At 50.0% G+C, this 24,108-nt stretch overlaps 2 protein-coding genes across 2 annotated transcripts in view; both read left to right on the forward strand.

Moving 5' to 3' along the window:
* PSMD11 (proteasome 26S subunit, non-ATPase 11) overlaps positions 1 to 13,457 on the forward strand; it is a 29,656-nt gene extending 16,199 nt beyond the window's left edge. Inside the window, exons 6-14 of the mRNA XM_042966977.1 lie at positions 1,255 to 1,449; positions 6,634 to 6,778; positions 7,523 to 7,583; positions 9,232 to 9,294; positions 10,770 to 10,895; positions 11,353 to 11,388; positions 11,645 to 11,696; positions 11,995 to 12,137; positions 12,256 to 13,457. Coding sequence (XP_042822911.1) covers positions 1,255 to 1,449; positions 6,634 to 6,778; positions 7,523 to 7,583; positions 9,232 to 9,294; positions 10,770 to 10,895; positions 11,353 to 11,388; positions 11,645 to 11,696; positions 11,995 to 12,137 — 821 coding nt within the window. The 3' untranslated portion in view covers positions 12,256 to 13,457. The remainder of the gene's footprint in view (positions 1 to 1,254; positions 1,450 to 6,633; positions 6,779 to 7,522; positions 7,584 to 9,231; positions 9,295 to 10,769; positions 10,896 to 11,352; positions 11,389 to 11,644; positions 11,697 to 11,994; positions 12,138 to 12,255) is intronic.
* Positions 13,458 to 17,849: 4,392 nt separating this feature from the next.
* On the forward strand, positions 17,850 to 19,664 carry CDK5R1 (cyclin dependent kinase 5 regulatory subunit 1). The gene is made up of 2 exons (XM_042966689.1): positions 17,850 to 17,945; positions 18,260 to 19,664. Exon 2 carries the CDS (start codon positions 18,401 to 18,403, stop codon positions 19,322 to 19,324), a length of 924 nt encoding a protein of 307 aa, XP_042822623.1. The 5' UTR covers positions 17,850 to 17,945; positions 18,260 to 18,400; the 3' UTR covers positions 19,325 to 19,664.
* Positions 19,665 to 24,108: the final 4,444 nt, after the last annotated feature.

Raw genomic sequence — 24,108 nt, forward strand, 5'->3', positions numbered from 1 at the left:
ATCAGTACTTTATTCGTTTTTATTGCTGAATATCCATCGTGTGGTTATGCCACGTTTTATTTATTTATTGTCTTTTTTATTTTAGCCATCTTCGTGGGGGGTGCAAGTGGTATCTCATTGTGGTTTTGATTTGCATTTCCCTGATGGCTAATGATGTTGAGAATCTTTTCATGTACTTATTGGCCATTTGTATGTCTTTGGAGAAATGTTTATTCAATCCTTTGCTTGTTTTTTAATTGGGTTGGTTGTCATTTTATTGTTCACTCTAAATACAGGTCCCTTACCAGATACGTGGTTTGCAAAATTTTTCCCCCTATTTTATGGGTTGCTTTTTTACTTTCCTGAATAGTGTCCTTTGAAGCACATTAAAAAAAATTTGTTTTTAGATGTTTATTTGTATTAGAGAGCCAGACAGTACGTGAGCGGGGGAGGGGCAGAGAAAGACAGAGACAGAATCTGAAGCAGCTCCAGGCTCTTGAGTTGTCAGCAGAGCCCAACGTAGGGCTCAAACTCACCATCTGTGAGATCATGACCTGAGCCGAAGTTGGACGCTTAACTGACTGAGCCACCTAGGCGCGCCCCTGAAGCACATTTTAATTTAAAGTCCCATTTGTTTTTTCTTTTGTTGCTTACACTTTCGGTATCATACCTAAGAAATCATTGCCTAATCCCAGATCACAAAGATTTACTCCTGTGTTTTATGGGTTTAGCTCTTATGTTCAGGTCTTTGATTTATTTTGAGTTAATTTGTATATATGATGCGAGTCTATTTGGATTTGATTTTCTCATCTGAGATGAGAAGAAGGTGTATTTGGAGAACAGTGGCATATCCAGAACTCTTTCCTTCCCCCTCCAATCTTAGTGCCTGGCGTTTCTTATGTAGTATTATGATTGCTAGACAGGAAGAGAATGAGACCAGGTGGCTGTCTGAACTGAATAACTAGTTTCAGCATGTTCTGGGTGGAGATTCTCACTGTATTCAGATCTTCTGAGTAAGCCTATAGGATTTTTGGCCCTAATGTTGTCTTTAGTATGTAGAAAACTTCAAAGAGGTCTATGTTTCTCTTTTGGAAGAGAAAATAGCACATAAGTAAAAAAAAAAAAAATTAATTCTTGCAAATAGACTACCTCTCTGAGTTCAGGCCAGTTTCTTTATCCTGAGTGTTCTTATGAGGGTGGGAGAGTGAGACGTTACAGTATTAAGGTATTAAGATTATGGCTAACAAAGGGGTATATATTTTTTTCCTGCTTCAGGTTCTCAGCTGCTGCGGGAGTTGAAAAAGATGGATGACAAAGCCCTTTTGGTGGAAGTACAGCTTTTAGAAAGCAAAACATACCATGCCCTGAGCAACCTGCCGAAAGCCCGAGCTGCCTTAACCTCTGCTCGAACTACAGCAAATGCTATCTACTGCCCCCCTAAATTGCAGGCCACATTGGATATGCAATCAGGTAACACCCTAGCTACTCATGGCATGTTTTCTTAAAGTTCATCTTATCTTACAGTGGGGAGGAATGGGGGGCATGGGGATGGAGAATGTAATTGGCTGATTCTACTCAAACTTCTTAGAGAAACCAATTAGAAGGATACATTCCCTCCTATTAACTTGCTGTTAACTGCCTAAAATATATTAAGAACATGGTTATCTGTGGTGGTCCAGGCTACATGATGGTTATAGCCAAGAGCCTAGAAAGGTCTCACAAATTTAAAAAGCTCCCTTAACTTCCACCTTAGTCACTCATGTAGGGTGGTAGCACTTCTCTTCAGAATTCGACTAACCCAAGTCTCTTGTCACTTGGAGACCTTGGTAAAGCATGTTGGACTTTTCCATAGGGCCTCAGATCAGGGCTAAAGGAATGCGTCCCCTACTACCCCCAATTGCAGTTGAGTGTAGTGGATACCTTTCTGATGGAGTGTGTGAATATTGGGGCTAGGAGGCCATGGATTGGCAGGAGAATGCTTTTTCTTGTAGCTAGCAGCTTTTATTCTAGTTTATCATCATTATTGAAAGAGCACTGGAATTGGAGGCAGAAGACTAGTTTAGGGGCGCCTGGGTGGCTCAGTCGGTTAACCATCTGACTCTTGATTTCAGCTCAGGTCATGATCTCACGGTTCGTGAGTTTGAGCCCCTGAGTTGGGCTCTTTGCTGACAGTGTAGGGCCTGCTTGGGATTCTCTCTCTCTCCCCCTGCACATACTCCCCCCATCCCCCCTCTCAAAATAAATAAGCAGTAAAAAAAAAAAAAAAAAAATAGACTACTAGTTTGCAGTCCTGGTGTTACCTCTCTGTAATCTTTGTTTATAATTGTATAAGCGAAAGAATACCTGTCCTACTTGCTTATCAGGTATTGTGAATATCACATGATATGTTTTACCATTCAGAGGTTAAGAGCAGAAGCTCTACAAACTACCTTTCCTAGGTTGAAATTGGGGTTCTGTCAGTTTCTAGCTGTGTGGCTTTGGGCAAGTTATTTATCTGTAGCTCATCTGTAAAATGGTGATAATAGTCGTACCTTCTCATAGGATCGTGGTGAGGATTAAGTGGGATGATGAACGTGAAGCTCTGACCACAGCACCTAGCTTTCACCAGTATTGGCACTCTCTTTAAGCTGCTCCTCTTTCCTTATGCCGTCCTTCATGGGCAAGAGATGAATTTGCATCTGATTTCTCAGAAGAAATGGAGGCCCTGTGTACATGAACCCTCTTCTCATTCCTCTCCAGAATTTCTGTCACTGATTCTTATACCTGTCCTTCTGTTCATTCTGAGTCTGCAGTCTTTCTTCTCCCCTTGGATCTTCCTGTTAGTCCTTGAACTGCCCCAGCTACAAAAGCATAGGCCTTTCTCCTTTCTAAATTGCTGTCTTTTTTTCTGTCAAGTTTCTTGAAAAAGCTGAAAAAGTATCCTTCCTTTACTGACTCCTTGAAAGAAGTCAATAACTTCCTTATAACCTCTCCTTTTGGGGGGAGGTTGACCCTATTGAACACTCTAGTCTTCTTTGACATCAGTGTCTTCTTGGTTCTCCTCCCTTGACTGACTCTCTTTGGTCACACTTTGCTGTTTCCTCTTCCTTATGACTGACTTTTAAGTGTGGGTGTTTCTCAATGTGTTTCTTAGCTTCTTACTCTTCCTGTTCTGTTTCCTGTCTCAAATCTCATACTCACCTGTGGCTTTCACTGCTGCATGCCACCAGTGGTCTCTTCACCTAGACCTTCAGTAGCTTCCCTCTCTCCTAAATTCCAGGTCCAGATTTCCAGCTGCATAATGGACATACATACTTAAATGTCTCAGGCGTCTCAGTCTCAACATGTCAAAAAGCAAAATTATTATCTAACTCCTCTCTCAACCTTTTTGTCCTGTTCGAGTAGTATCATTATTGGCTTAATGTTTCTCAAGCTACTGTCTTTGGGTTAATTTTGACTCCTTTTTCTCTTTACCCTTCATATCTAGTCAGTTGCTAGATCAGGTTTAGTTTGTCTCCAAACCTGCCTCCTTTTTCCCCATCCTACAGTCACTGTGCTAATAAATAAAGGTCTGGGGCATTGGAGTAATGTTTTACTGATGTAACCGTTGCTGATTACTTCTCCCAATCCACTACTGACCCCAAAGTCATTTTTCTCAAACACAAATCTGATCATGTAACTCCTTTATTTGAAATTCTCCAGTGGTTTCCTATTATTCCCAGGCTACATTTTACTTTAACATGGCAAGCTAAAGGAAAGCATCTTTTCATCGGTTACCAGATAACTTCATGTGTTCCTACTTTTGTGCCTTTGTGTATTTTGTCTTCTTTGCCTGGAAATTCCCCCTTCTCATCTATCCCCTTGGCAGACTCCTGTGCACCCTTCCAGATCCAGTTGTGCTTTCTTTTCTTTTGGACTTCCCTATCAAAGCTCTATTCTTTTGTACATGGTGCTAGTCTTGTTATGGTACTAGTCTTGTTTCTGTTTTGGTGACCATCTTTCCCACTGTGTGACTGTGAGCTTCATGAGGGCCTTTTTTTCATATTTTCTCTGTAGTAATTGTATCAGTTCCTGGCACATAGTAGGCATTAATTTTTGTGTTGAATGAGTGACAGTCTCAGTTTTTTTGTTGCTGTGTTGTTTTGTTTTAAAAAAAATTGTTTTTTAACGTTTACTTATTATTGAGAGACAGAGAGACAGAGCATGAGCAGGGGAGGGGCAGAGAGAGGAGGAGACACAGAATCTGAGGCAGGTTCCACGCTCTGAGCTGTCAGCACTGGAGGTGGGGCTCGAACTCACGAAACTGTGAGATCATGACCTGAGCTGAAGTCAGACACTCAACTGACTGAGGCACCCAGGTGCCCCGTTTTGTTTTTAAATAATAAACCTCCTGGGGGATCTGGGTGGCTCAGTCGATTAAAGGACCAATTCTTGATTTCGGCTCAGGTTGTGATCTCATGGTTGTGAGGTTGAGCCCAAGTCAGGCTCTGTGCTGGGTGTGGCGCCTGCTTACGATTCATTCATTCATTCATTCATTCATTCATTCATTCATTCTCTCTCTCTCTGTGTCTCTCGCCCCCTCCCTCCCTCCCCCCCTCCCCTTCTCCCTCCCTCTCCCTCTCTCCCTCTGCCTGCCCCCCCCTCCATGCTCACGTGCGTACTTTCTCTCTCTCAAAAAATGTTCTCTTTAAATAAATAAATAGATAAACCTATAATAGCCATGTTGCTTGGAGTCCTAATGTGGGCCCTATTTATTACTGTATTTGGGAAAGCAGTATACCAGTTCTTGGCCCTTATTTTACCTTTTCTTTTTCTTTTTTTAAACTAGTCTTGCTGTGGGTCTGGTCTGTTCTCTTCTAGCTCAGGACCAGGAGGTGTGGGAAATGGGGATTTGTCTAATCTAGTTTAGCAGTATTAATAGTTTGTTGGACATTCTTGAGGGCGCTCTCCTTGGCTTCAGAGAAGGGTGGATTTTCTCCAGCTCTCTTTAGTTAAGAACAGTAGAGAAGAAGGGTGATTCCTTTAGCCTCCAAATGAGAGGTTTCTTGGGTAGAGTATTTTAAAAGTACTGGGGTGTGGCACATACACTCAGTAAATGGTTATTAAGTCACAAGTTCCCAGATGGTGTACAGGCACGCAAGTATATGATAGGTGGGTTTAAAATGTGCTGAAACACGGGACACCTGGGTAGCTCAGTCAGTTAAACATCTGGCTTTGGCTCAGGTCATGATCTCACAGTTCGTGAGTTCGGGCCCCGCATTGGGTGAGCTCGAGCCCTGCCTTGGGTGACCCCCACTTCTCTCTCTCTCTCTCTCTCTCAATCTCAATCTCCATCTCTACCCCCCTCTCCCTCCCTCCCTCTCCCTCCCCCTTGTGGGATTCTCTCTCTCCCTCTCTGCCCCTAGCTCACTTGCACCCTCTCTCAAATAAATAAATAAGTAAACAAACAAATAAATGTGCTGAAACATTCTTCCCTTGGGTCACGTGTAACTAGTTTTATCCTTTTATTTCAAGGTGCTGAATACTTTCTCTGTGTGTCTTGATGTTAAGAATGTTGGGAAGCACTGTGGTAATAAACAAATGGGGCTGAGGTCTGTAACCTCATAAAGGCTGAAGTGGAGTTAGAACTAATACAGACTCTGAGGGCTTAGATGCCTCCCAAGCTAGAAAAAACTAAATTTCATGTTATCCCAAGTGATAGCGTAGGTTGCAAGTAATAGCAAGTTCAATCAAAGTTAGCCTTGTTGGGAACAACCCAGCTTTTTTTTTTTTTTTAAGGTTTATTTTTTATTTTTGAAAGAAAGAGAGCGCTGGCAGGGGAGGGGCAGAGAGAGAGGGAGACATAGAATCCAAAGCAGGCTGCAGGCTCTGAGCTTGTCAGTGCAGAGCCCGATGAACCCACAAACCATGAGGTCACAACCTGAGCTAAAGTCGGACACTTAACTGACTGAGCCATCCAGGTGCCCTTCCAACTTCTAAATGATAGAGAATTATTTAAACTGTAGTCTATCAGCCGAAGGAAGTACTGCTTAACCATGTCCAGTTAAATTAAGTTCATATGTCTAGCATTATATGAAGTCTATATATTGATTGCATCTAGGCAAAAGCACACCTGTAAATGACAAGTATCTGAAATGAGAGTATAAGAGATTGGATTTCCTTTTTCTTATGAGAGCTGCTTACCTATAAAAATGTCAAGTTTAGGCAAGCTGTCTTAAAGACATGTTACCAAAACAAGTCATTCAGGCAGTCCAGGATATTTGGTTGAACTTCCTGACCTATGAGGGTGACGTCCTGGAGGCTAAACGTGGCCTTTTCTAGTGGCTTCAGAAGATAGCAGAACCATGGTGGTGATGGGAAGCCTGGGGAAAGATGTTAGCGCTCCCCGCCTGCCCCTGCTTTTTAAAGGTTTTTAGGATCCCCTTTGAGTAGGGTCTCTAACTCCTTTGGAATTTATATTGTCAAGATGACATTGAACTTGGTGACTAAAGAACTGGGTCTAATCCCAGCTCTGCCACTAGCTGGCATTGACTTCGGGGCAGGCCCTTTATCCCTTCCTGACCTCATCACTAAGTAGATGGGGTTGGGATAGATTTCTGAGGCCCTTCCCAGCTCTGATCTTTGATGGTTCTATTATTTCATATGGTTCTTACTCCTTTCTTTTTTAATGCCCAGGTATTATCCATGCAGCAGAGGAGAAGGATTGGAAAACTGCATACTCATATTTCTATGAGGCATTTGAGGGTTATGATTCCATCGATAGCCCCAAGGCCATCACATCTCTGAAGTACATGTTGCTGTGCAAAATCATGCTCAACACGTAGGTACACATTAACTTGGGGGGTATGAGAACTCAAGTTCTTCACCTCAGTTTTTGGCCATACAGATGGCTTTTACAGGGAGTTGGGCTGGTTACAGAAGCAGAAGTGGCCACCTCTGGGGCTGGCTGACATAGAGTGGGGGATTGAAGGTGTTCCAGAGCACATTTCCTTGCTGGTCTTTGAGAATCAGGGAGACAGATTTTAGAAATCTCCTTTCCAGACTCGCTTGGAGTGTTCTCATCATCCTGCAATTATTATGACCAGAGAGTTGCTGAGCACCAGACAGTGGGCCTGGAAATTAGCTTACAGTCCAGCACTGGCCAGGTGGGCCACCCAGAATGGGGGTGGGTTAAGGAAGAGGTTAGGGAGAGGTTTGAGAAAGGGGACAACAGCAAGGATGACAGATCTTTTCATAAGGAATTCTACAGAATTTATCAACATTCCTTTGGGAGTAATGAGATATTGACCGACATTATTCTGTCTGTTGGGTCTACTACTTTTGGGACATTCAGTGCTGCTATCTTTTTAATGCTGGAGTTTTTCTGCTCTCAAGTGCTGGGCTTAGGCAGAGAGTGAAGAAAGCCTGCCTTCTGTGAGGTGAGGGGCCTGTGGGTTTGGGTGTGGGGACTGTTACCTCTATGGGCGGTCTTCTCCGTGGAATTCTGAGACAAATTTGCCTCAACCTATACTTAGAAGCCTAACATCCTGGAGCAGTTGACCACGTTTGTCTTTTTTTTTTCTAGCCCAGAAGATGTCCAGGCTTTGGTGAGCGGGAAACTTGCGCTTCGGTATGCAGGGAGGCAGGTAGGGAATACTTTGACTGCAGTTCTGATCCTCTACTCACTCTGAGGCCAGCACATTGTCAGTCACGATGCACAGTGAGACCAGTGCTCTTCAGGTCTCCATTCTATATTCTCCATGTGATCCCCCTCGCCCCCTGCCACCCCTTTCCCTTAAGGCCATGCAGTGTGTTTCCTGTACTGTTAAATTCTTGGCCTGGAGAGTCTGTGTTTGGTGCTCTTATGGACATCAGGTGGTTTGGGGGAGTTATAAGAACTGAACCATAGCATTTGCACAAGTTAGGTTGCATTTTGCTTTGACTAAAAATTTTATCTATCTTGAGCCTGATTTGTAAACTTAATATGTGCAGACTATGAAATCTTGGGTTCTCCAAGAATCTGGAGCCTGGCAAGGCCTGGTGCACATGTGCTTTAGGGAGGTTGAAGTGCTTGGTGCAGAAACTAGGTTTTGATGGCTCATCCAAGTGTTGCTCAGTACCTTTCCAATTCATGTCCTCAGTGTGTGTGGTGCAAGAGGCCTTTGATAGTCAGGAGGAGCCCCTTTTGTGCCTGAGTAGGTATGAGTATGACCTGTGTAAAGGTGGTCTCAGAAGTCGGGACCATCCCTTCTTTGTACTTTGCTTGATTATCACTAGTAAAGTAAAAGTAATCTTTCTGGATTTCAAATGCAGTTGTCTCTGAACAATAGACCCATTAACAATCTTATTATGTCCTTGGAGGAATGGCCCTAACAGATGGAAGAAACTGTCCTTCTCTACAAGTGGTCCTAAATGGCTTTTCATCCAAAAAAGTTTCAGATCCCCTCGTAGTTTTGACCACAGGAATAGTCGTTATTACTACATTGAAGGACTCATTGCCTGTATGGAACTAGAGTTCAGGAAATGGGCTAAGAGAGGTCTCAAGTGTCCAGGACAGGGTCAGGTAAGTAGTAAATGGTGGAGCCAGACTTTGAACTTGGGTTATTTGGCTCTCATTTCCAGGTGTTTCTAATTGTGACATCTGTTCTGTGTGGCATAAATGCTGAGACAGACCAATGATTAGTTTTGCACCATTTCAAAGTCTGCTGTGTAACACACACCGTCCTTATGTAAGTGCATAGGCTGGTACGAGAGGAGGTCCTTCTGGTCCTTTGTACCTTGATGACCACTTTCAAGCAGGAGTCAGAACAGTCTCCCAGAAAGATTGTAGATCTCTTGCTGAGTGGAGACTTGATAGCTTGGTGAAGTGCCTTTTATTAACCAGGTTAGAAGTTGCTGTCAACCACTGATTGTACCTTCATCCCTCTGTGGCATTTTAACATTGAGTGTAATATGTAGAATTCTGGTGTCTCAACCCTAATGAAAATAGACCTTGGCTCGTGCTCTGTACCAAACCTGGGAGAATGAGAGTTGATGAAGCACAGGTATGATCAGGTCTAAGGGCAAAAAGAGTCTGGGGGCTTGGGCATAAAGAGCCTTGGAGGAGGGGTAAAGAGATCATAGTTCTCTCGTCATTTTCTAGCTTTTCTTCCCAGGCCTCTGAAACACAATGGTGGGGCAGGTTCTTCCTTGGATCCAAAAGTTGTGTGGACATAGCGTACTGCTTATGACATTTAGTGGATGAGGTCTGAGTGCAGAATAGATCACTTTCACTGCTTTTCTCTTTACTCTTAGACAGAAGCATTAAAATGTGTGGCTCAGGCTAGCAAGAACAGATCACTGGCAGATTTTGAAAAGGTAAGCACGGTATCGGGTTGGTAGGGACTTGGGTGGAGGAGAGGGGCATGTACATACTTAAAAAAACCTTTTTGTTTGTAAATAATAATAGTTTCACAAGAAGTTTCCAAGATAGTACACAGTGATCCCATGTACCATTCACCCAGTTTCCCCATTGGTTACATCTTAATTATAGTACAGTATCAAAACCTGGAAAGAGTTGAGCACTTTTGTACAATGAAACTTGTTGAGTTGTAATACCTCATTTATATATAGTAACTTTCAGTTTCAAACATTTGTTTCTGTCATCCTTTTCTACTTAATTTTTCACAACAACCTCTTACCTGCATTTTATAGTTGAGGGAGCTGGGGTTCAGCGAGAAGACCCGAAGCCCCACAGCTCACATGTCAGGGTTCAGTGCCAGGCTTGGCACTTGTTCCACATTCCACGGTCTCAGGGTTTCCTTCAGCTCCGGAAATGTCAGCTCTGCTTCTCGTCTGTCGGCAAAGGAGAAGTCTTGATGTATGCTAGTGGACTGGAACACACTTCCTCAGTTCACTCTTGAGGCTGTCTTTGTCTCCTCTGCCTTCCACTCATTGTTAGTGAAGGTTTGAAAAGGGAGGACTTGCCTGAGCAGTAGTGTGAGACTTATCTGTTCTCTTCTGAGCCTCTCTTCTCTTAGTCTGAGTATATTGACCAACCTAATAAAAACAAACCTAGATCTAGGAAGAAAAACGTAGTGTGGACAGAGGCTAGACCATTTGGCTGTGGGTGTCCCCCAAGATTCATCATCTTTGCAGAGCTTTCTTGCTGGTTTCATTCACTTCCTTACTTGTCATGATTTGCTTGCTTAACACCTTATAGCACAGCTGGCATGAGGCTGGATATTGAGACCATTTCTCAGGGTAGATAAATTACATTTATGAATAAACAAAATAGATCATTTTATTTTAAAGTTTGGGATGTTTGATGGGACACTTCTGTTAGTAGGTGTTCCTTGGGAAAAGGGTCTGGGAAACCCTAGGGCTAAACAAAATTAGATGCTTTGCTTTCTGTTAACTGCAGAACTGTATGCTGATGTTCTTGTAAAACTCCACGAGCCAGTTGTGGAATGCATTTCCCGTTATTTACCTCAAAAAACTTTTTTCCTTTTTTTTCACGGAGACCCTATTCACTCTGTGGATACATCTTGAGAACTGCTTGTATAGTTGATTTGGCTTTCAAGCTGAGCTAGCTGTTCTTGGGGCTTACGTGGTTTGAGCTGTCAACGTGAGACTTGCCTATAGAAAGATGGTGCCGAGAAGGGGCTCCGTCTTTTAGTTCTTGATGTTTCTTTTCTTCTCCTTTCTGTCATAACTGGTCTTTCATCTCAGATCCTCCATAACTTCAGTCAACCATGGATTTACAAAGTCCAGCAGACTACTTAGGAAGCTAGGAGTAGTGTGCCTTTCAGGTGCTTCTGTGTGCCAATCTCTGTGACCGGCTCTCTTGGCAGGCCCTGACAGATTACCGGGCAGAGCTCCGGGATGACCCAATCATCAGTACACACTTGGCCAAGTTGTATGACAACTTGCTGGAACAGAATCTGATCCGGGTCATTGAACCTTTTTCCCGAGTTCAGGTAAGGACCCTGCGGGGGACCCTGGTTCTTTTCTGGCTGAGCGTCCTCTCTAGCTCCCTCCCTTCCCACACCTATCCACAATAGGAACTTGCTTCCAGGGCTGTGTCTGGAGGGCTAGAGGGTTGAGCTTTTCTTGTGGAGGTGCTGTGGGGTGGAGGCCGGGGAGATGGCCTCTGCTTGTAATCTGAGAGCAGTCCCCTCCTTGCTTCTGTAGTCACCGTGCCTGTGGTAGATACTCCTGTAGGGGCCTGTGGGGTAGGAGTGTGTGTTGTCTGGCAATGAGAGGCAGGCAGACGGACAGAGCACGAGAGACCTAAGCATGACCAGAGACAGTCCGTCCCAGAGAGACGCTGGGCCAGGTTTCAGGAGACACAGCAATCCCACCCCCACTCTACCTCCATGTTAGAGGCAGAAGCATGACTCTCGGTGTCGCTGTCTTCTCTGCCTTTTCTTTCAGATTGAACACATATCTAGCCTCATCAAACTCTCCAAGGTAAGCAGTCCTGAGCTTGTCTTGGGGGTGGGGACGGGGAGAGGGCCACATGGAGGTGCTGGCACTTACACTGGATGGGCCTGGTTGAAAGGTCCTCAAGCTTCTTCATGTGGTAAGGAGACCACGAGCTCAGAGCTCGAGTTGCATTGTTGCCGTTTTGTTTTCGATCCATTTGCCCTTTTATACAAAACTTTCATGCCCGTGTGATCTTCGACTAGTGGATACCAGTCCCTTTCATCATGTGCTTTGATTTTAGGCCGACGTGGAAAGGAAATTATCACAGATGATTCTTGACAAGAAATTTCATGGTGAGTAAGTCATATAGGCGAGGGGGCTGCTGGTGGTGGGGATGCGGATGAGGCATCACGCTCTTGTTTATCTTGAAAGGAGATGTTCCATTTGTTTCACCTGGTGGCCCCCTGGGATCCTTGCCCCTCTTATCCCCATAAGAGAATGTGTAATAGACATGTGGACATGGAGCATGGAGATGCTTTCTGGTTCTCCTCCTTTCTGGAGAAAGGGAGGCAGCTAGGGAGTGGGCTGCTTCTCAAGTGCTTTTGTGTCTAATCCATTCTTTTACCTGGGTTGCCCTTGTGTTTCCTGCAGGGATCTTGGACCAGGGGGAGGGTGTCTTGATTATTTTCGATGAACCCCCAGTAGATAAAACTTATGAAGCTGCTCTGGAAACAATTCAGAACATGAGTAAAGTAGTGGATTCCCTCTACAACAAAGCCAAGAAACTGACATAGGTGAGTGCTGGCTCTGGGACCCAGGCCCGGGCAGCGCTATCTTCTGCCTGTCGAGACTGAAAGCCTCCTGGTGGCCTCGCAGCTTCCCCGATTGACACTGCTCTGTCTTCTCTTGCAGAGTTGGATCTGTAGCGGTCCTTTGGAGAGTGTGTGTGGCGGGAGAGTGAAACCTTTGGGGAAAATGCTAGGAGATTCTTTTTTCTTTTTGTTCTACTTTTCGCTCGGAAAGTTTTTAAATCCTCATTTGGTGCATCTGTATTCCAGCCAATAGGTGTGCCAGTTTTCATGTAATCTTTACTGGCCCGACTTGGGAGTGGGGAAATTGCTTAAAAAAAAAAGAAAAAGAAAAAAAAAAAAGGTTATTCTAAATAAAAGGAAAAAGGCTTACACTACCTAAAGCTGTGCTCTCTGCCTCCTGGGAGAGGGCCGCAAAGCCAGGCGCTCCGCCAACCACTGGGGCTCCTCATCCACCTGCTGGGCGTCAGCTCTCCTCCTCTTCAGAATTGGGTGTTTGCCTGGCCATCAAAGCAACGACTTTTTATTCTGTTTGTACTGAACCAAAACAAACAACTGTGTATAGACTGCTATTTTCTTTTTTATTTGAAATGCGGCGTTTCGGTGTTCTTTCCCTGCCACGTGGCCTGTCTCCCGTCCTCCCCCCGACAGTGGCTCCAGCACACCGGCCGGAGGTCCCGCCGCAGCCGCACCCGCACAGCTCGCGCCGACCTGTGGAGGAGTGGGGACGCGGCCAGGAGCTAGTGTCCACCAGGGCCACGCGGGAGCAGTGTGGGCCCTCAGGGGGCCTGCTGTGCATGTGGCTCTTTTTAACACAGTAAACTAGATTAGACGTCAGTGTTTTAATTGCCCTTCTCTGCTCTTTTCTGTCCCTTCTCTTTTCCTCTCAACCAGGAGACCGTCACATGTCTCTCTCCCTCCCTCCTTTCCTCCAGGGGAGTCAGGCTGTCTGAAATCCATCAGCTTCTCTCCCTGTCCCCCTCCTCCTCCTGCTGTCAGATGGATTTAGTCTTTTTTTAACAAGTGAACATTGGAAATGCGACTGTGGGGTGTGGGGCTTTTGGTGTTTTTGTTTTCGTTTTTGTTTTTTCAAAATCTTCGTTGTTGGGTTTTCGAGCAACCTCATGTCCCCCTCCCAGGGAGCTTCTTTATTTACCTCTTAGAAATCGAACGGATGGGAGGTAGAGCATTGTATTTCCGCATGCTTTGTTTTATGATGAGATCACATAGCAAGGCTTTCATGCCGTTTGGGCAGGTAAGCTTCTGTACCTCCGTCGTGCTCAGCTCTATTTTCTTCCTCTCATCTCTTTGTCTTCTCCTCTCCTCCTCCCCTCATGCCTCCTTCCCGCTGGCCTCCTTTTTCTTTCCCTTTCTCAGATGATCCTTCCAGGTTTTCGTAATAAATTTATATTTTGTAAAAGGATTTTGTTGTACCAGGTTTTGCATCCTCACTGAATCCGACTGGCTTTTACTTTCCTCTCCAAAATCAGGTTTTTTGTTCTCAACATCTCTCCCCGTCATGTCCAGTCACTGTTTTGGTTTTGGCACCATCAATATCAAATGTACAAACGGTTCTTGCTAACCAACACCAGGTATATCTGATGTTCAGATGAGTTCCAATAAAAACAATTTTTTTTTTCAAAAAGTGTCCTTTCTTGAGTGCTGGAGGGCTTCTGATCAAGTCCACACAGCTCTGTGTAGCCTTCTAGACTGGCCAAAGCTCTGGTATCTCATTTGCTTCATGGGAGACCTTTGGACCCAGAGTGAAGTGGAGGGCTTCGGGTAAGAAAGTTGTCGGTGAGGTCGGAGGCGGGAAGTGGTGTACAGGTATCCTTCCGTTTTTCCAAGGCAACACGGTCTAGTGAGGACACGGTTTGGGTTGTAATCCTCTGCCGCTTCCGTGGTAGGTAATTGTGGTGTGAGGGTTATATGAAGTCACGCAAGTGCCTGGGGAGTCCTGACATTCAGTTGTGGTTGTGCTTCTAGTTGGAATCTTTTGGAAAAGCCGTATGATTTTTCACACAGCCCCTCAGACCCTGGGAGTGGTGGTTTGAGGGGCTCTGAGGCTGACAGGAGAGAGGTGTGCGCTCTGGCCGCCAGTTTACTTCAGTCCAAACCACTCTCGTTCTGTTTTAGTTTTGTATAGTCTCTTTGTAGTTTCACTTGTGGGAGGATTTTGCTTCACTAAAGGACTTTAAGAGATCTTCCAAAGGGATCCAGTCAGCCCTAGAGCTGGAGAAGAGGGAGGGTTTCCCAAGCCTAGGGCAGCCCCGAGGAGCTCAGTCGGCAGCAGCCCTTTCCTCTGCTCCCTTTGTGGGTCTGATGACCACCTCTAGACCTGTGCTGTCCACTGTGTAGCCACTAGCCTCATGTGGCTGTCGAGCCTTTGAGATGTGGGTAATTCGAAGTGTGATGCGTTGCAAGTGTAAACACAAACCAGACTTCGAAGACTTGGTATGAAACAAAGAAAAAAGAATGTAAAATAGCTCAACTTTTTAATATAGATGTTGAAATATTTTGAGCATCATGGGTTAAATAAAATATATTATTAAAACCCACCTGTTTCTTTTTTTTTTTTTTCTTATTTTTTTAATGTGGCTACTAGAAAACACTCAATTTTATCTATGTGGCTTGCTTTTGTGGCTCACGTTACACTGTTTTGGACTGTGCTGCTCTAGACCTCTGGGACTGCTTTCCCTCCCTGGCCTCCAGGAGGCTGGGTCTGGACACAGCTGAGAGGGTCCGGTGGCCCATGGGCTGGCCTGGGCCAGGCTTCCTCGTCTAGGGACCCTTCCTGGCACCAGCTTGCATCAGTGCCAAGGCTTTCTTGTGTGCTAATGAGACAGCGCTGGTGTTGGGAGCAGAGGCTGAGGCGCTTGGCTCTGGAACACTGCTGAATGCTAGTTATGTAATCTGTGCTGCCCAGAAGGGCCACTAGATGCTGCTCTGTGATCCCTGAAGGAACAAAGCATGGCTTCCTCAGAAGCCAGGGCTTAGCCTTGCTTTCTCTGGAGCCCTTTCTGGAAGGTAGCTGGCTGGGGCCTTGGCCTCTCCTTCTTGGGGCGGTATGGGAATGGGGCCATGCAGAGGACGGGATTCTCTGATGGTACACAGGAATGCCAGCTATAGCATAAGGCTAATGGCATAGATAACAAGGAGGCTGGCCCTTCTAGAAGCTAGATGCAGGCTATAGGATAAATAGGCTGATTGATGGGGTTTGGAGCTCTTCTCTGAAGAAGACTGGGAAGAAAACAGCTCTGCTTCATTCAGCCGGGTCTGCGTTCTGGGGCCTTGATTCTGCGATTTGTGGCAGAATATGGACCTTTCTTCCTTGCCTTGCAATTGGAGCTGTGATGGGGGCTTGGGGTGGTGGTGGTGATGGGGGGTGCCTTGAAACAGTGGGCATGGCCGGGTGGATAGGACTTCCGGTCAGCCTCTTTCCTCAGTCACAGTAGCAAGCGGGCTGGCAGTGCACGTTTCATTCATGCTGTGCTGCAAACATGGCTTTGCCTTTGACACGTGAGGAGATTGAGGTAGTAATGCAAAGAGCTCTTTTTGAAAGTGCTAGGGAAGGCTGGCTGAACAAAGGCAAGAAGAGAAGATACCAGAGTGTGGTCAGATTGGAAAAGGCCCAGGCAAGTGCATGCTTCTTAGGTTTGGGAAATTGAAATGGGGTAAAGTGGACCTTGGTGCTATCTGCCATGAACTGGAATAGCTAGAACTGAAATTTGTAGGTACAGGGAACAGGGTGGGTCCAGATAGTTCTAAGGGGAGGATTACAGGCTTTGAAATCTAGGCCCGTTTTGTGAAATGGAAAGCATTTAACCTTTGCTCAACACCAGAATCTGAAGGCGACCCTGAGAGGCAATATGGGCAAAGGCTGGGCCTCTGGGCCTCTCCACCTGGGGCTGGTGGGAGAAAGGCTTAGCCTTAGAGTAATTGGGCCAGGGGGCCTGGAGGAGATTACCTCTTCAAGCTCCTTACTATAGGGAAGGAGGGTTGAGGATCACTCCATTTTCAAAGCAGGCAGAGGTTGTACACCGAGGAACATTTGGAGGGAGGGGCTCAGCGAGCTAAGGGCCTGCTTTCATCTAAGTTAAGATGACAGCTGCTGTGGAGGTTTCAGAAGTAGCCCTCTGGGTACAGAACAATGCATTTTCCATTCTACGGTCACCAAAGTCCCTAAAGCTTCAATTGCCACTATTGACAGAGAAATCGCTGGGTAGTACATACACAAATTCTAGCGCTTTCTGACTCGATAGCAGCATTGTTCTGTGTAGGGCAGTAGGCAGAACTGGCAGAGCTGGCACAGGTTGACAGCCTCGTGTGAAGTGGCCAGGGAATTGGGTAGTCTAATCTGGATTACCACTTCCTTATCTTTTGGTCCAGAGGTGATAATCTGGATTAAGATACGGGTTGGAGCTTCTGTTTCTCTGGTTTGTGGTCAACTCTAAATCAATTTACAGAACAAAACTAAAAGAAAAACAAATGAATGATTCTTGTGAAGGATCTGAATTCTTGTCTGTGAGAGGAATTGTTCTTAGTCGAGTCGGAATTTTACAATTTTACTGGTGCCAGATCTTCAAATGATACATGTTTTGCATGAAAACTAGTTAAATCAGAGGATCAGAGGCTGGTTGGAAAAACGGTTGCTTCAGCTTTACTAGAACTGGTAAGAGGGCCAGTGGAAACGTCGAGGTCACATCTGTGAAGGACTGGCCCGTCTCTGGGGCAGCTGACGACCCAGGGGCTCTCAGAGCCCTATTGGTGTGGGAAAGCCAGGCGGTATTTGCGGACCAACCCGGAACGCCTACGCCTCTTTGGCCTGGATTTCTATTTACCTCTAGGCCCGGGGCATTTACCTGGAGTGCGGGAACAGAGGACCCGGAGGGGGAGGCACGAAAGTCGATGGGACAGCCCATCGGGATGCGAGTGGCTTCAGCAAAGGCTTCTCCTCCCCTGGCGCCCCAGCATCTTTCCCGGGTGGCGAGGATGTTAATGGAAAAGGGATCTCGGAGTCCCGGCCAGCCTCTGTGGATGGCTTCTCTGTGGACGGCAACCTCAGTCCGGGCGGGCCGCGCGTCGCCAGGGCGGGGACGCGGCCGAGAGCGCCCCCGCGGCCCGCGGCTGCGGGCGCCGCGGCGGGAACAAAGGCAGCACGTGTCTGGGCGGGGCGGCGGGCGGGTTCGGCTCTCGGCCCCGCCCCCGGCGCTCCCCCTCCCACCCCCGGCCCGGCCCCGAGCTCGGCTGCGCGGGGCGCCCGGGACTCTCACGCGGCCGGGCTGCTGCTGGCGCGGCGGCGCAGAGCGGGCGGCGAGCGGTGCGGGAGGGGCGGCCCCAGGGGCGGGGCGGGGCTGGCGCCGCGAGTACCCGCCGCCACCGCCCGAGTCCGGGTCCTCCAAGGGGCGCGGCGAGTAGAGGCGCTCGGGATCGCGGCCGCGTCCCTGTCCGCACCGCGCCCGGCTGTCGCTGAGGACCGCGGCGGCCCCGGGCTCCCCGGCCAGAGCAGGCCAGCCCGGCGCGTGGGCCGCGCGCGCGCGCCCCCGACAAGGAGGCCGCGGAGGTGCGCGTCGGGGCGGGAACGGGAGCGCGGCGGCGGCGGCGGCGAAGGCGGCCGGCGGGGGGCGGGGCCGCGGCGTCTGCAGAACCTTGGACAGAAGCTCCGGAGCCGCCGCCGCCGCCGCCGCCGAGCGCGAGCCCCGCCGAGCCGCGCCGAGCGCGGGGACCGCGGGCCCGAGCCGCGGCGCGCATTGCGGAGGGAGGGCGCGGAGCGCAGGAGCCTCCGCCTGCCGGGTAAGCCTGCGCCCCGCGGCCGCCCGCTGCCCCCGAGGAGCCGGGGCCGGGGTCGGGGTCGAGGCCGCGTGCGGTGTCGAGGCGGGGGTCCCCGGGCGCCTCCCGCCGGCGCATGGGCCCCTCCCGCCGCCGTCCGGACCGCAGCGGCCGCGGCAGGCGGGCGGGGGGTGCTGCAGTGGAGGCGGCCGGGCTGCGGCGCGGGGGCGCAGGGGCGCGGGGCCGGGGCCAAGTCCGCGGGGGCCGCCTGGGCCGGGGTGGAGGAGCGCGGCGCCGAGCCCCGCCTGGTGCTGAGAACCATCTTGTTTTCCACGCAGATCCGAAGGGGCAGCACGCGCCCCCGGAGCGCCCCCGCCTCCTGCCCGGGGCCGCCGCGGGCTCGCTGAGCTGTCTTCTCCCTCCGGCCGGCAGGCTGGGCGCACAGGGGCGCGGGCCCCCGCCCGGCGCGCAGCGGCACCATGGGCACGGTGCTGTCCCTGTCCCCCAGCTACCGGAAGGCCACGCTGTTTGAGGATGGCGCGGCCACGGTGGGCCACTACACGGCCGTGCAGAACAGCAAGAACGCCAAGGACAAGAACCTGAAGCGGCACTCCATCATCTCCGTGCTGCCTTGGAAGAGGATCGTGGCCGTGTCGGCCAAGAAGAAGAACTCCAAGAAGGTGCAGCCGAACAGCAGCTACCAGAACAACATCACGCACCTCAACAATGAGAACCTGAAGAAGTCGCTGTCGTGCGCCAACCTGTCCACGTTCGCCCAGCCCCCACCGGCCCAGCCGCCCGCACCCCCTGCCAGCCAGCTCTCGGGCTCCCAGACCGGGGTCTCCTCCTCGGTCAAGAAGGCCCCGCATCCTGCTCTCACCTCCGCAGGGACGCCCAAACGTGTCATCGTCCAGGCGTCCACCAGCGAGCTGCTGCGTTGCCTGGGCGAGTTTCTCTGCCGCCGGTGCTACCGCCTGAAGCACCTGTCCCCCACGGACCCTGTGCTCTGGCTGCGCAGCGTGGACCGCTCGCTGCTTCTGCAGGGCTGGCAGGACCAGGGCTTCATCACGCCGGCCAACGTGGTCTTCCTCTACATGCTCTGCAGGGACGTCATCTCCTCCGAGGTGGGCTCGGACCACGAGCTCCAGGCCATCCTGCTGACCTGCCTGTACCTCTCCTACTCCTACATGGGCAACGAGATCTCCTACCCGCTCAAGCCCTTCCTGGTGGAGAGCTGCAAGGAGGCCTTTTGGGACCGCTGCCTCTCCGTCATCAACCTCATGAGCTCCAAGATGCTGCAGATCAACGCCGACCCACACTACTTCACACAGGTGTTCTCCGACCTGAAGAATGAGAGCGGTCAGGAGGACAAGAAGCGGCTCCTCCTCGGGCTCGATCGGTGAGCCCTGTAGCCCGCATCCTGGCTCAAGGATTCAATTCATTTTTAAAAATTTATTATTAAGCAAATCAGATTTTGTGTACAGTATGTGTCTAGCAAAGCCACCGAGGGCCTGTCCCTTCCCACCTTCTCTCCTTGGGGTTTTCTTCAGCCCTGCTGAGAACTCTGGGCGCTTTTGAACTCCCGAACCTTGTGCAAAACCCAGAAGATGTATCCAGAGCCACCCAGGCCACCGACCTCTCAACTTTGGGGAATTCAAAGGACTGACCTGCCTCTGCCACCTGTGCCCTTGCTGGACCAGGGCAGGTGAGGCTGCCCGCTGCGTCTGGCATGGGAGCCGGAGCGGGGGGGGGGGGGGGGGGGGGGGGGGGGGGGGGGGGGGGGGGGGGGGGGGGGGGGGGGGGGGGGGGGGGGGGGGGGCCTCTGGCCAGTTGGCCCAGGGAGCAGTTGGCATTTCCGGTTGGAGGTCCTTTTCTGGCTCCTGTTTTGGGTCGTCCATTCTCCCAGAGGCTTGTGGAGCTCGCCGCCCTGACCGAGCCACGAGTGGGGTTGTGAAGGCCGGATGCCCGCCACCCGGGGACCACTCTTCAATCATGGAGAAGCCGGCCTGGTACAAAGATTGCGTCCTGTCGTTTGGCCGCACACGACCCTGGTTTGCTCTTTTTTCTTTTTTAGGGAGAAGGGCTTTCCTTTAGTGAAGACACAGAACTTGCCCCCTGGCCACCCCTTGTCCCCTGCTCCCAGCCATGTTGGTGGTGTTGGTCAATGAGCTGGTTTGACTCATGAAGTTCTTTGATTTGGGGTCCTAGCTAAAGGAGTGGGGTGGAGCTAGGGACAGTTCCTTTCCTGGGGGAGTTTTTCATTTGACTAATGCAGCTTACTCACCCTGTGGCGGAGGCCAGGGCAGCTGCAGGTGCCCATTACCAACAGCCTGCCTTCCGGGCGGGTGGGGGAGTCGTGCCCGAGACCAGCCAGTGCCCATCTAAGGGCTAAGGCCTCTTGCCGGTGCATGTGACATTTTGGTCCACAGAGCTGGGGTGAGGGGGTGATGTCAGGGATCAGGGTGATGTGGTAGTGATTGCAACCCCCACCCCCTTACCCACTCCTGTTCATTTAAAGCTGTTTCCAAACAGTTCAGTTTCTTCTGAAGACGAAGCCTTGCCCTGCAAGGCCCGATGAGACCACTGGATCTTGGAGACAATTCCAAGACGGGAGTAACGCTCCTGCTTGCTTCCGAAGCCTGCTGATTCTGCGCCTGATCATTTGCAGCTGCTGCTTGGGGTTTCCGCCTCACCCTAGCGGCTGTGAGAACACGCAATGTGTGCTTAATCAGTTTCCTTTCTGATTCTCCCAGATTTGGTGGCTTGGGACTTGGGAGAGGAGCGGGAGAAGGGAGCCAGTCTTCCTCCATGGCCCGGCACTCCGGCTTTGGGGAACAAAGAGCAACGTGAAGCCGCTCTGGAGACTTCTCTCTTCCAGTCCCAGTCCCCCCCCTTCCCCCCCCCTCCCGCCCCCGGGGAGCGCTGGCATGGGGGGGGCCCGGGGGAAGGCAGAGGGTCCTTTGACACAGGATTAGGTTCCAGGTGGCTGCTGGTTTCGGCACAAACACTACTGAAATTGACGCTTAACAAGAGAAAGCTGTGAAACTGAGGCCCCGGTTTAAGAGGAGCGTTCGGTTCCCAGACCAGAGGAGGAGGGCCTGCCCCGTGCTGGGAGGGCGTTTGCTCGGCTGCGCCTTAAGGCCCACGGAGCCCTCCCGGGGCCTGCCAGATAACCTGCCGTGGAGCTGGAAGGAACCTGCGGCTGTCCGCACTGCTGGGGCAGACTGGCCGCTGCCCGGGCGGAGCCGTCGCACGGCCTGTCTGTTCAGATCCCGCCGCCACGTGCGACCTGAGGTAGGAGGCCCTCGGGGCGGCAGGCCCTGGCGGCTTGGAAAAGGGAGGTTCGAGTGCTGGGGCTCAAGAGGAGGGGGCGCGTGTCCGTAGTCCACTCGTTGGGCGGCTGAACTTGGCCTGAAACTGTGCAGTTAAGTTGCATCCCCAGGATTCCGGTTTTGTGCGTTTCCTTCTATTTCTCCGTATTTATTTTTTTATTTCTTGGAGGAGGTGCAAATTTCAGGAGTGGTCGGGGACTTAAGGAAATAAGTCTCTGGTCCGCGCCACCCCCCCCCACCCCCCCCCCAGTGTGAAGCCTGCCACGTTTCTCCTCCCTGCCCTTGCGCCGGTCAGGATCGTGTGAAGGAACCCATGTACTTGAGCGTGCAGGCAGTGAACCCATTTGACATGCTGCTATGAAGACTACTTTTAGAACAACGATTAAAAAAAAAAAAAAAACGAAAAAAAAAACTAACCTACGGAAAAAAAAAAACAAAACCCTTTATTCTTTAATTGTTGCTTTTACAGTGATATTGTGCATGCAAACCAGGAGCATTTTGTGTCTTAAGAAAAATAATCTTAGAACAGATGGCTGTGAGCATTACACCCGTCGACAGAACAAGTCACAGGAATAATAGTTCAGGATTTGGTTTTCCTCTTTTTTCTTGTAAACCTGAAGGGTTGATATATTCTTTCCATACATTATTAGAATCTAGTTTTGTTCCAAAGTTGTTAAACTTGCAATGAAAAGAAAATGTGCCATTTTTTTCCCACTCGGAATTATTCATAGCTGTATATTTGAAACTGCTAATTACGCGTGCGGTGTATGTTCTTAGTGCAATTTGTTCTGTAGTTCCTCTTTGACCAAACCGTGGGTATTGTTAACATTAATTTATATTTGTCTCATCCTGTATGTGTGTGTGTAGTGTGTTTGTAAGTATGTGTGGTTTATAATCTGACAAGGTCATGAAGCTCAGTTTGGCTGTAATTTAATTCCCCTTCCCTTATTTTTATTTATTTTTGTACTGTGCTGATTAAATAAAATGCACTGACCATCCATTACATAGGCCTCTTTTTGTGGGCATGCTATTCACGAGCGGGGGTGGTGGTGGGGGGGGCTAGTAGAAATGATTCCTCCGCTCCAAACGTAATTGGATTTGTGTTATGGGTTGGGGGGGGGGGAGAGGAGGGAGGTCAGGGCTCAGGGCAAGGGCTTAACCAGTGTGTTCAAAGTTAAGGTGATTAAGAGAGAAGCACAGGTGAAGTCAACTCTGGCTTAGTCGGGCATCGGGGGCAGGAGTTGCTCCTCAGAGGCTCCCTTGGCTCTGCAGAGCTGGGTGACAGGGCCCTGCGGCCAGGGGGTTGGGGGGCGGGGAGGAGCAGGCCTAGGCGTGTCCTGGGGACATGCCTGGGGAGGGGCTGGCTAAGGCTCCCGAAGGGGCACCAGACCCAAGACCCCATTTGTGGGGCTTGGCTCTGAGGCTGCTGCTCCCACATGTACCGGGCCAGGCTCTGCTCAGCACCTGTCGCCGGGATGCCGGGATGCTTCCTCTCTGGCCAGCGCGTGTGGAGGGGTGTCCGCGTGGCTCGGCCCTGCCAGTTTAGTTCTGTGCAGGTTTCCAAGAGTGACCAACCCAGCCCTGGGGCTCCCAGATCAGCAGCCACCATGGCCCATGATTGTGGCAAGGGTGGGGCCCCTACTGGCTACATGGCCACTGCTCTGTGCCCACTCCTGCCACCTGCCTAAGCTTCAGGGCCTAGGGCAGCATGGACTCCAGCCTCCCCAGGACCTGCACCCCGTGGTCCGGAGGTGCCCCTGGACACTAGGAAGGCATTTCCACCCAGCTTGTACCTTGAGAGCTGTCAGCTTTGTGATCGAGGCCACGGACTTTTCTCAGGGCGTCACCCTTGGTCTGAGTCACAGAAGCTGGGCTGCACGTGCTTCTCCCCCCCCCCCCCCCCCCCCCCCCCCCCCCCCCCCCCGCCCCATGATGGTGACCGGCTGGCTTCTGGGTGTGGGGATGCTCTGCCATCTCTGCACCTAGCTCACCTGCAGCCCCTGCCCCCACTCTGTCCTGAGAGGTCCCGATGCCTCTGGCTCATTCTCCTGCCACCTCCATGGTCCCCAGCCGGCTGCTGTGGGCATCGGGAGCCCTTCCTTCACGTACGCGCTTGGACTTCAGTCACCGTGAGCCAGGTGAACTTCGAGCCTAGCGCACGGGCCTCAAAATGGTGGAACAAAATGGTTCCATTGAACTCCGCCGCCTCCTGGCCTTCCCACAGCTTTCTTCTCGCTAGCTGTTTAATATTTTTGTTCAGAAGCCTCCAGTAAATTCCCCTCCATTTTACCTTATTTGTGCCTCATGCTCCCTCCCATCCCCTGGGATAACAGCTTTTTACCAGCTGAAATGTCACAATTGTAGGTATAGTTCTCAATTACAGATAAGCAGGACACCTTTAAAAATAAGATTTAATGCTTTATTGCTCTTGACGGTAAATCAAAATATGCTCTAGAAATAAAGTTAATTTAATGGAAAATAGGAATAAACGCAGCAAACCATAAAACTGCATTTAATTAGATCAAGAGAAACACTTCATTGCATACAATCACTGTGTCCTCGGGCTCTCCCCGGGCACCCAGGAAGCATGACTGAGACCACACCCTCAGTTCCTGGTCGTTCTTTCCTCCCACGTGCTGGGATAGGACATCACGAGAAAGTGCTTGTCGACCGGCCCTTGGCGGGAGGCCCCTGCGCTGGGCCGGGGAGCCACAGGCGGCCCTGGAAGGCAGGAGGAAGGACTCCAGCCTCAGAGAAACCCTCATTGGCATGTTCCATTTCGGTGTGTCTAAAACATACCTGTGCACATATCTAGCGTAAAGCAACAGGTGTGGGGAAGTCAGTGGAAAGGAGAG

The sequence above is a fragment of the Panthera tigris genome, chromosome E1 (assembly GCF_018350195.1).
Source record: "Panthera tigris isolate Pti1 chromosome E1, P.tigris_Pti1_mat1.1, whole genome shotgun sequence".
In the NCBI taxonomy this organism is placed as follows: domain Eukaryota; kingdom Metazoa; phylum Chordata; class Mammalia; order Carnivora; family Felidae; genus Panthera; species Panthera tigris.